A 9,858-nucleotide genomic window follows, 5' to 3' on the forward strand; every position below is an offset into this window, starting at 1 on the left:
TAACCGGTTTTTTATTTAATAATGTCGTATTCAAGTTATCAATGTTTAAAGTAGGCGACAATCTGATCCCCGCCCCCTGTATTTTTAACATACTTCCCCCCGATAAGAAAACTACTTGTCTTCATTACAAAAAGATATAAGTAAATAAGTAATTCGAGTTTATTAGAAGGACGATGTATGTAGTGTTGTTCCATTTGACGTTCTCAATTCAGCGTTTCCAATTAAACTATTTGATCCCAATATCGTCTTCTGAATCGAAACGATAGGCCAATCATTAAATGCCTTATTATCTGCATTAACCACGATGTCTCCAACAGATAGGTTTCTTAATTTAATTTTCTATTTAGATCTCCTTCGATGATATAATAAGTATTCCCTCTTCCATCGATGCTAAACTCTCCGAAGAACAGCACCCAACTTTCTCCATTTCGTATGGGGTGCATACTACTTTTCAACCAATTTTTCTGGAAGATCATTCACGTTAAGCAAGTTATGATTATGGAGGGCATAATAGCTATCTCTTGAGCTTCTATAGATAAAGGAGTAAGGGGTCTACTCTCCAAAACAACCTCAACCTATACAAGTGCTGTCACCATTTCCTCATAATTCAGACTTGCCAGCCTAAAATGAGGATTCAAAAGAGTCTTTCTGAACTTAATAAGAGTTTCCCAAGCTCCACCTTGATTTGGAGCTCTAGGAGGTATAAACTTCCACCGAAAACCATTGTCTCGGCATCACACAAATATCTGGTGTCCATTTTTTGATAGAAACTTGTAAACCAAGTAAATCACCTCAACACCAAGAAGAAGTCCATAGTAGAAAGACTGATATCCAACTCCAAATGAACAGCCCCATGTAACCATATCTCCAAAAAGGCAGATATATGCCGTATAAAAGTTTATATTCCTCTTGTTAGCTCGGATCATTATGGGACCTGCATAATTTACTGATGTACAATGGAGAGGAGGGCATACTTAAATCTTAGCTCGATCATTTGAAATTTCTTCCGTATTCTAAGCCCTCGGGTTCCCCAATGTTCTCTGGCAAGTTATACATTTACGAAAATGATATTGTGCCAACTGGCGTCCATTAATAATCCGTTACTTTCTTGTTATCACTAAAAAAAGACAGTGTGGCCCCGCATGTAACAGTCGAATGTACTCAGAAGCAATCATCCTTGACGCAAATTATAGATTATTTTTCTTCATTTGATAAAAATACAACATTCCCCAATCTTCCAGCAACCTTGATGAATAAGTCGTCGAAATCCAATAAGGGCTTAAGCCAGGAAGCTTGGATTTAATATCCAACTCTTTATCTTATTGGAGCTTCTAATAATATTTCCCATATCAGAGATCGGTTCACGACGTATCAAACATCTAGAAGATTGTTCTATTTCCTCAAAAGATAGTGCTTCATAAATAATGTTCTTTTTTCCTTTTAACCAAATAATAAAACGTCTAATCCAGGCAGTTATATCTCACCATTTTATTCCAATTTGAAACACCACGAATTTGTTTATGAAGACTAAAGGGTTCATTCTTTAAAACAGTATTTAACACCACCTTCTTTTCCTCTCTGTCTAATTCAATCTGGTCATCCCGGTTTACCACTCCCTGAGAAAACTCCCATTCATGTGAAGGCAGATATAACGACATGGGTCACCTAGACTAGCAATATGACCTTTATTTTCATGAGCAGAAACATGTTTCCAACAGTTTAGATTAATGCTCTCCCCAATATTTTGAGCCCTATCGGCAATGTAGGTCTATCATCGAAAAGGGTCCGATTTAACCCAATGCAAAACTATCATCGAATCAGTCCAACCGCGTATAGAGTTTCTTGTAAAGGAGTGATAGATCATAAATGAAAAACCAATTTTGAAGCCATGCCAGCATCTTCTAGCTCAAGTCGTGGATCCAATTGAGCCTTATCATTCTTGTGATCCCAAACATATCCAAAAGTTCGTGTCTCCTTCATAGCTAAAGATGTATGCCCGTATTCTAAAAAAGACTCATCCAAATGAACCAATCAATGCCTTTGTACAATTAGTTTGCCATATCCTTAATAGAAAAACAACAAGGTCATTTAAATAAATTAGGTCATCAACAAGTTCCTAAGCCCCCTTTTCACGATTTGCTCTTGTAAGAAGGTGGACGGCATACGTGTCCTGGATGGTGATTGTGGAGGCCCAAGGAAATTGTCCAGAGAATTTTTTGGCATTCCACTGAACTGCTGCAGTAGAGGAATGTGCAGCACTAGATGTTCCAAAGACTTGGCGTGAATGTCTGTATTCTTTGAGATCACCATTTCCTCGTTCTCTCAAAAAAAAAATCGCAAAAGATTCATCTGATCCACAACCTTTATTGTACATTTTCGAAATATCAGCATCAGCAGCAATTTTATCAAACCCCCAACAGTATATACGATCATATTGAAGTTTGGGGCCTACCATCAAGGAAAAGTTCATAGAGTTATTTGTATCTGGGAGTATTGACACATCAAATACAATTTGCAACCTCGTAGATGTTGAGCTTTCTTTCAATACTCCATGTTGAGGTATGTAGTTAACTTTGGACGTATCTGCCAATTTAAGTTCTTCAACAGGCACCAATTCTGCATATCCATCCTGTAACGCATTCTCCATTACTTGCAAATAATCATCTTTATAGTTAGGATTCTTCTTAAATTTAAATTTTGAAGAATGAAACAGTTTTAAAATAGCATTTCTTATATTTGCAATGGGTAGTGCGCTCTTCTTTAATGGAAGGGGAGCCTCTATAGCCCCATTTTCAAGTCTTCTAACACTAGACTCAAAAATACTTTGAGTAAATTGCTCTTCAAACGATAATGAAGTAATACATATTTCTTCTAACTTCCAGAAATTGGTCATACCACAACATTCATTAAATACTGAGACATGGAAAACAAGTTTCCTGTTTATTTTTTTAAAGCATTGTATGTCACAACATATTACTCATCCAAATTTAGTATGTCTGGCGAAGGATTCATTTGATTCTCCAAACATTGCAGGAGCAGAAGTAACAAATCGTAACATCATATCCACCCCAATGACAATATCTATCTTTCCAAGTTGATCTTTACGGTCGGCAAGGTTCAAATGATTAAGATGAGGGTATTCAATGACAATTCTAGGTACCAATGAGTCCATAGTTCGATATCTTATTAACTTCATAAACCTTCATACCTATTAGCGATCCATCCAAAAGCCTTAAAAATATTTCATGTGCATAATATTTTTAAATTTTACTCTCCATATTGGGCACTCCACTAATTCACATCAATGTCTTCCATCCATTTAACGCTAATGATCTTTCGAGTCGTGTAGTTATCAAGCTAACTTGAGGCCCAGAATCTAATAAAAAACAGACGTGCCTTCTATTAACATTTGTTTGATATCAAATTATACTTTGAGACTTATAAATTTATATTTTTTTTCATTAAAGGACAAAGTAAAGGGATATTAGGTCCCCAAGTTCAACTCCTCTTTACAATAAACCAGCTTGTAGTATACTCCAATGAATATGAATTAGTTTTAAAACCTATAATCATGTTAAGTCATGTATAAAGTCTCTTTAAAGGCATTTTTTTATCGTACACAAAAGACCTTGTATGTGTTTTTTAACATTTGTTTCATCTTTTTAAAGATTTTCAATAGTTAAGTAAATTATTTTGTATGCTTTTTTAACAAAACTTTTGTTTTTGAGCAGTTCATTTGGTAAACCCTTCTCTGTTTTTTTTTTTTTTTTTGTTTTTTTGACGTCACAGTTACAAACTCATTATCAGCGCCTTTTACATAATATTCCAGTTTTATATAACAAAGTAATTATATAATAGATGATACACCATTGCTTCAGTTGGTGTTCTTGCTTTAAAATGTTATTGAAATTCTTTATAACAAAGATTTATAGCGGATTTTGAACTCAAAAAGTATAATATAGGATTGGGAGTTTTATATTCATTTATATCAAAAAGACTTATTTGATGAAATTTTCCATTCTACTTATATAAAAATTGTTGTGTCTTGACGAGGGAGAGACACAAACTTATTTATAGTTGGAGAGATCCAGGATGACCGAGAGACAAATGAGACGAAGAAATGGCGCGGAGGAATAAGACTACACTTATTATAAGATCATGTGTATTCTTTATAATACAAAACCCTACCTTAATTTATTTACAAAATACACGACTATTTATACTATGTAAAATACAGTACTTACATAATTAAAAGAAAATACAAGAAGATAAGAACAAGGGGAAAGGAAATATGAAATACACTACAAAAATGAATAACCACTCTCTTTATAATAATTAACAGTTAGCAACAAGAAAAATAAAGAAAATTAGGTATAAGTTATTGTTTTTTTTTCAAATTTTTCCTTTTCCTTTTTACAATCGAGGTTAAGAGTTAATAAAAAGTAAGTGGGAACACTACACAAATTTGTAAGAGTATTTTCCCTTTTCAGTCATTAATATTATTTACTTTTAAAACTGTGATAACTTTTATATGCTAAAATTCTTTTTTTTTTTAAGTTGACTAATATTGTCAAAGTCTGTATGTACAGAGTAAGGTAGCAAAACGTGGACTCGAGAGACAGATTTAGAAATACATAAATAATTTTATATTTTCGAAAATAGAAAAAAAATAATGTCAACAATACATATAGACAGGTTTTGGTAAAACCTTTTCACTTAATTTGGCCATTTTAATTATCGATCACATCATTCACACATCACCTAAATGTCATGTAGGAGTTGATAACAAGCTCCTCAGACAAGTTGTCCCATGCAGCCACTATGGAGCACTTCATTGAGTCCATATTTGGGTGTGAGGTTCTGTTGGTTTCCTTCTCCAATGTGCCCCATATCGAAATGTCCAGTGGGTTTAAATTTAGTTAGGAAAGGGGTCACATCTCTTTGGACCAGAATCGAGCCATGTTATCTGCACAGAACTTTTGGTAATTGGCAGACGTGTGAGACGGGGTGCCGTCCTAAGTCCATACGTAGTTACTTTCAGTGTAGTTGGTCTTCAGCCATGGCAAGATGGTGTACCTACGCACCTTATAGTTGGCCTCCTGGCCAATTTCATGTCCAGCCTTGAAAAAGAACAGAGGCATATTGTTTCCATCAGAGGCTACAATACAGAAGACATTTTTTTGCACTGGATATTTGGTGTGGTAAGCCCCTTGGATCTTTTATTTTACCCATTTGCCTTGATCCAAGGCAGGATTTTCTTGTACCTCTTGAGCCTCCTGGTCTTTGTGAAATAAATTATTGTCTAGTTGTGCTTTATACACTCCTGATGGTCCTAGGAGACGCAGAGTTGTTGGCGAGGTGATTTATCAAATTTGTGGGATCCTCCTTTTATGCTTCTCCAAACTTAACAAAAACTTCTTATCCCTCTTTTAATTGTGTTCTCTATTTCTTGATATCCTGGATAGGTCTTCTCCATTTGTTTTCAACGTGGCCACTTAAAAACCAGGATCATAGAACTCTTAACAATGGCCGTAATCTTTATCACATCAAAGATCTGAGATACTCTGCCGTTTTGCTTGTTCCTCGCTCATGATGATGAAATGACTAGATGTTTAGTATAGTTTGTTTATGTAAAAAATAATGGTGAGAAAAGAATATCAGAAAATAATTACTAAACTTTTTATAGTAATGAGAAAATAAAGATTAATTAACAGTCTAAATAAATAACGAAATAATTTTTTTAATATTTTGTTAGTTGGATTTTTTTCTCTTCAATATGAATTATTAGGTTCGGTTGCAATAGCATTGTTAATTCCAAGTCGAGCGTAAAAATAAAGTAAATAACTTGTTTAAATTAGCAAAACAAAAAAAGTTCGCTTTCCATACGATGAGATCACAAGAACAATTTTTTGTAAATATGGGAAAAAGTTACCTTCTTTCTGAATAAACTCACAATTCAAATTGAATATGGGTGGCTTGTTCGTTTTCTGGGAGATCTTAGCATCAACATTTCTGGTAGGGAATTCGGATCTTGTTCTTTAATGTATGTAAACATCAATTCCAATAGATCTTCTACAAAATTAAAATTAAATTCTATAAGAACTAAGGAGTTCTATAAAAATACCGAATACTCGATCAAAGGATCCAGTGAGGAAACGAGATAGTTTTTATCCTCCATTCACACTTTCTTCATTGAAGTTCTTGAGTCCATTTCTTCTCAAGCCAACTTTCCTTCGTCTCCTACTCTAAGAAACTATTTCATTGATAAGAGATCGTCCTTTTCATTATATATGTATTAATTATATTTATAAGGGAAAATTTGTGATGTACGATCTATAAAGATATTTATACACCCTGGATACTTGATGTTCAAGTCTGATTTTTGTATTATCTGTGAGTCTCTTTTGTAATAAGAAAATAAGTGGGAGATGATACTAGACTCTGAAAGGTAATGTACTTCTCTTTTGTCGATATTTTGTCTTGCAAAGCAAATTCTATTCTGTTATTATATACTAAGAGCTATTTGTAAAAGTTAAGTGATTATGGGTTGTAAAAAATATATGCATCAGGAGCTTTTTAACGTCTTTAGACGTCTATTTGAATATCTGTATTCATTGTAATTCCTAAAATTGCAGAATTGGATTTTTTTTCTAAACATTAAATTACTTGACACCCTATTGCAATCTTATTCTCTTAGATATCTAGGATCTCGGCACAAATAAATTAATTACGGATATTTACAAAATGTTTTCTATACGAGCTAATTACATGTTGCATTATTGAAGACGATTGTCTATATCTAACCAATAATAATACAATTGTTTTAGTATTGATTGGACAAATAAAAACAAAATTAGAATATTAAAGATGTTCTTCCAAATTTTAATTCCCCACTTTACAAGTTCTACGTTACGCTATTTTTTTATCTTATTGATTTATTAAACTTTATTTGGGACAAGCAAAATTTAATTTATTACTATCATTGTAGTCAGTAGAGGTCACAAAATCTTTCTCATTAACACTTGTAAAACTATTCTTGGTCTCCTCAAGCAATATAAAAGTAGAGATGCTTTGAAAATTTGATTTCCCACGTATCATTTAAATATTTAGTCAAACATATCTATCAAAAGTGGCTTATTCAATGCATCATATTTGATTTTGTCGGCAATGTAATTATCTTCAATTATATATTAAAGATAAGTGAAAAATTAAGATTTTATTGTTGGCTATGATTTTCTCAGGATCATTTTATCTGTAATACACAATATCCAATTATTCTAAATCTGTTGTACCTATGGTTTTTTTAACAAAAATATATATAATATTAAGCCAATTATGTATATCCCATATCTAATAAAAATATAGTGAAAAATACTCATAAATGACTTGTATGCAGTCGTTCAAAGTTAATTAATAGTAGACTACCGTAATAATATTTTCTGTTCTTTGTTGTGGACGGAAAAATATTACCATCATCTTGCTCATAGCTCTTAGCTTAAAAGGAATTCCTTCTGAAATAAATTTAAATTGTTTATTCAATTATCATTGAATCGGGATTCAGTATTTGTAAATAAGTAAGCCTAGTGATCTATAAGAATATTTTTTTTATAGGAAATATCTTACTGTTGACAAAATTTTAGAGACAGTATCAAAGATACTCCATTTTCTAAGACAAGAGTGTAGAATAGAGTTTTAAAAAATATAAAACCTGACATTTTTTGATAAAGTTTTTAAATGAGTTACCCTTTGTTCTTCCAAGAGTAAAGACGATTGTCAGATTCTTCAATCCTTGATAAATTATAAGCCATTACCAGTGATCCGGGATTTAATTTAATGGAGCTTCCATTATCATCAAGTGCTTTTTTCCAAGTGATAGTTTTGTGCAAAGTGTTTCTGTGGGCTTGCTTTATTAGTGAGAGTGCCTTACTACATTCAGCTGCTTATTTGTTTGTCAACCGAACATCTTTTACAACCCATGTAGGCACATACGAAATGTGGACCTCATTGGAGGTATGAACCACTTTAAACCCCCCTCACAGTTTTCAAAACACATCAGTGAAGTGGTTCTTCATTTGGTTTATGAATGCCCTAAATTTATAATTGATCGGACACAGCTTTTAGAAAATATTCGACCTTCTTCAAGGACATTCCTACTTGAGCCTCTCCAGTTTTTTTTAATGAATTCTGATATGGAGGGATGGCTGAACATGCTCAGAACAGACTGCAGCAGGATACTTAATCCAGCAAACTTTTGCGAGGGCAGAAAAAATTAAATTTACTTTAAGATGTACCCATACTGATTGTATGTTTTATTTGAACTGTAGCAATAAATATTTTATTATTAATATTCTTCAATATAACAAGGGCATAAGAAGAGTTGTTCTCTGGGATGCGAGAACAGCTGTCTATAGAAGCAAAATTAAACGAAGGAAATCGCTTGTATATTATAAGTCCGTAGTGCTTCTGTTGTTCAAGTCAGGTGGCTCTTGAAAGCTAGTACAAATGTATATTGGTATTGTTTATAATTATTCCGTCTTATTTACATGGTTTCCATCTATTTATGAGAGAAGCACGAAACAAAAGTTTGAGAGGCTATAATGACCTTTCCCTAATTTGGGTTTCCCCCTAAGCAAACACAATGCAAAGGTCCAATGTGTAAGAAACAAGCAAAATCTTGCTGTTTCAGATGTAATATGGGGCAACATCCCACTTGCTTCTACAATTATCACAAATAATAGCAATTATATTAGTCAATATGATATTTTTTCTTGAAATTTTGTTTATCTAAATACAAATGATCAATTGATCTAATTTTTCAAGATTTAATCCAATAGGTTAATGACGAATATGTCTCCCAATCATATACATATTCTTACATCTAAATGCTACTGATACAGGTAACAGGTTAATTAGCTAACATGTTACCTATGGAGGTTCTCTGGAGTATTTCAAAAAAAATTATAATTACCTTATATGGGGCAAAATATATTTAACTGTATCCCAGAACTGTTTCTAACCATCTCATTATCGCCTGTATTGGGATAGTATCCAATTCAATGACAAAAAAGTGGTAAGGTAATTATTCATTAAGAAAATAATCATTTTCATATGAAGTCAGTTTGCTTCTTTAGAAGTAACTTGCATTTAATTACAAAGGTGATAGTACATTTTTTCAAGTGATCAACAACGCAATATTAAAGACATTTGACTCTTTAGTACGTATATATTTTGGAAAATCATTCTTAGTTTGAGATGTTTCTTTTTTTTTCATGTGTAGGGTTCTAATAACAATGATACGAATATATGATGAATGACTTTGTTATAAAATATTATCATAGCTTTCATTCATGATATTTATCTGTTAGAGAGTGGACAAAGCCTTCGTTATTGTTGATGGCTTAGTCCTTTTTCTTACAGCATTCTATAAAAATCCAGGTTGCAGTTTTACAATGAAGATTTTTTGAAAGTGGGGTTTCTTTGGAACCCTTAGTCGCACAGCTTTAAAAATCACTGTATCACATTCAGCAGAAAATTTTGTATAAGTTATGTCTACAATGCGTTCAAAATGTCCTCCGAGTACGACTGTCCTGCAGCAATCATTGTCGCCCTCTGTACAGACCGTGCGCCCAAAGAGATCATCGACTTTCTCTCATGTTGTCCTCTGCCACCGTGTACAAAGTCCCAAAAGAGTGATAGGAGTCTGGAGAGATGGGAACACCAGCAAGGAAGATCGATCTGCATACAAAATTGGCTTTCGGACAATTTGGAGATATTCCCGTCTAAGGAAATGTGGGTCTCTAACTCCCCGGACTGCAATCCTTCCGACTGTTTCGTGAGGGACGTCTTGTAGAGGGAGTC

General features: G+C 33.3%; 1 protein-coding gene across 1 annotated transcript; it reads right to left on the reverse strand.

The window, feature by feature from the left end:
* Nucleotides 1-2,116: 2,116 nt before the first annotated feature.
* LOC121117616 (uncharacterized) lies at nucleotides 2,117-2,647 on the reverse strand. The gene has a single exon (XM_040712058.1). The coding sequence runs from the start codon at nucleotides 2,645-2,647 to the stop codon at nucleotides 2,117-2,119; it is 531 nt and encodes a 176-aa protein (XP_040567992.1).
* Nucleotides 2,648-9,858: the final 7,211 nt, after the last annotated feature.

Source organism: Lepeophtheirus salmonis, chromosome 5 (assembly GCF_016086655.4).
Source record: "Lepeophtheirus salmonis chromosome 5, UVic_Lsal_1.4, whole genome shotgun sequence".
Classification (NCBI taxonomy): domain Eukaryota; kingdom Metazoa; phylum Arthropoda; class Copepoda; order Siphonostomatoida; family Caligidae; genus Lepeophtheirus; species Lepeophtheirus salmonis.

Coding starts and splice junctions, on each gene's coding strand:
- LOC121117616 (XM_040712058.1), bottom strand. CDS start 2,647: ATGGAGAATGCGTTACAGGATGGATATGCAGAATTGGTGCCTGTTGAA.